This window comes from Penaeus chinensis, chromosome 34 (assembly GCF_019202785.1).
Source record: "Penaeus chinensis breed Huanghai No. 1 chromosome 34, ASM1920278v2, whole genome shotgun sequence".
Classification (NCBI taxonomy): Eukaryota; Metazoa; Arthropoda; class Malacostraca; order Decapoda; family Penaeidae; genus Penaeus; species Penaeus chinensis.
The window spans coordinates 31681487-31683986 of NC_061852.1; the positions used below are offsets into that span (position 1 = coordinate 31681487).

General features: G+C 33.8%; 1 protein-coding gene across 3 annotated transcripts in view; it reads right to left on the bottom strand.

The window, feature by feature from the left end:
- Positions 1–739, bottom strand: part of LOC125043942 (trafficking protein particle complex subunit 8-like) — a 32826-nt gene extending 32087 nt beyond the window's left edge. Inside the window, exon 1 of one of the 3 annotated variants that reach the window (XM_047640334.1) lies at positions 304–739. In XM_047640334.1, the coding sequence (XP_047496290.1) occupies positions 304–460 (157 nt within the window). In that variant the 5' untranslated portion in view covers positions 461–739. The remainder of the gene's footprint in view (positions 1–303) is intronic. The other 2 variants (XM_047640336.1, XM_047640335.1) reach the window with 2 other exon arrangements.
- Positions 740–2500: the final 1761 nt, after the last annotated feature.

Genomic DNA, 2500 nt, shown 5'->3' on the forward strand with positions numbered 1-2500 from the left:
GAGTGTCAAGTTGCTAATATCTATCTGTATTCCCCTCTTTAACATTTGTGTCACAACTAGTGTCATGTGCGTTTGACAATTTAAAATGTCTGACCAGCATAATCTTGCCAACACACATTTAAATCAAAATACGTAAATGTCAAATAACTAGGAGACGAACATGAGCAATTAAACAACAATGACTGACATTTTCCAGCACCTCCAACAAGGACACGCATCAAACCAAGCGAGGGCCGAGCCAGCCTCCCTCGGGTCAAGAGCACAAGGACCACGAAGAACCAGCCCCAAGGAAGCCGCACTCACTCTCATTGTTGAGTCTGCAGAAGGGCTGGACGAGCTCCACGAATCTCAAATTATTTTTCAGGCAAAGGTTATCCGCGTCTTCACTGCACAAAATCGCTATCTGGGGCGCGAAGGCATTCTGGATGAACTCATGTGGGGTTAGCTTGCACTGTGCCATCTTTCAGGCGTCCATTGGCGGATCGGGTGGATTTAGAGGGAAATTTCGGACAATTTTCGTCTACTTTCACATGACAGAACTTGGGCACGTCTGGCCACTTCAACGCCTTGTAAACAGATGATTCTGGCGATCATGGTGTCTATAGAGCGAGGAGGGGACCGCGGTGTCTATAGGGGAACCGAAAAGGGATTCGATTTCTTTTAAAACGTCCTCTATTCTCTTGCGAGGAGGATCACGGCGTGGATACCTGAGGTTAAAGATGTTTCCAGTCTTAATTGACGCTTTTAATCTTATGATAGATTTATTTTCGAGGAAAAGTAAGACAATGAGCTTAAGGAGTTTCTTTTTATGTCAGCAATACATTCGGATTCCTTTATAGTACGTTTTTATTCTTTGCCGGGTTAGATTGAAACGGACATCAGGTGGTGACAAAAGACGATCCCGGAACTCTCTATCAGCGCTCAATTCTATACACTGTAATGTCTATAGTTAGGGGGTGTGAATATATATCAAAGTATTTACAACGGGACAAAAGCGTATCACACATGGCCCTTTTGGCACTTTCCGTCAAAATCTGTATTAGGAAATGTTGTATTTGCAGCTTATCATCTAGATAATCTGTATCATTGCGGAATTGTGTTAAAACATTTTTCTTTCCTTCTGGTATACTCATTAGCATTGTCATCATCATTATCATTATTTACAGCTACGAAGTTTGTATACTCGAAATCCGACAAATAATTGTGTATACTTGACTGCACATACGATTATCCATACACATGACTCATGAAATTTTTCTCCCAATCACCTTCAAATGTTTGTTTGTAATGTCATTAATAAGATTAGTGTTTAAAGTAAAAAAAAAAATAATAATAACTATCAATGATAGTCATAATGAAAAAGGAATTAATGGTAATGAAATTGATAATTATGGTTAAATAAAATTCAAGGATAAACATGACAGTAGCAGAAGAAAAAAGAAAAAAATAAAAATAAAAAGAGATAAAAAATGATGACGTATATTACTAGTAACGCTAATAATAATAGCAGCAGCGATGGTGATGCCAGCAACAACAACATTAATGTTAACAAGGATAATTTATGGTATTAGTAAAAATAATAATATCATCAAAATGGCAATATAATTAATGATGATTATATTGCCACTGTCCCAGTCGTTGTTAACATCATAATATAATTAATATTACCATAAATGGCTGTGATGAAAAGGACAAAAACAAAATGACAGGCGGTGGGGTGTCGAGTAGGGCGGGAGGCGCCTTTTTACCGCCCGGGGGATGCCTACCGTAAATAACAAAACACGCTGATAATAGTAATGGTAATACTAAAAACAGTAATAAAAATGGATGATGACAATAATGATAATAATGGTAATTAAAATAATAAAAGATAACAATGACAACAACAACAGTAATATTAATAAAAACAAATAATTGTATCAATAATGATAATAATGGTAATTAAAATAATAAAAGATAACAATGACAACAACAACAGTAATATTAATAAAAAAAATAATTGTATCAATAATGACAATAATGAAAACAATAGTAAAAATAATAGCCTCTATGATAATCGTAGAGATAATATCAACAGATGAAGCAGCATCGTGAAGGTGTCAAACCTGATAATATTAAAAGACATAATCATTATCCTCATAACGCAGAGAATCTAAGAATGAAAGCTAGAAAATAGGAAATAAAGGGAAACTGATAGTAACTATGAATAATGATAATGGTGATAGTAATTATAATGATAATGACAGTAATCACGATATTAGTAGTATAGTAGCAGTAGCTGTAATAGTTGTAGTTATAATGATGATAATAACAATATTGATAATATTATCAACACAAATAACAGTAAAAATAATGATAATGATGTTGAAAATGATAATATTCATAAAAATTGTAACAGTGGTAATATCAATAATAATGATAATGATGTTCATAATGATAATAATAATATCAATAGCAATGATAATGGTGGTAATATTATAATAATGATAATCATGATAAA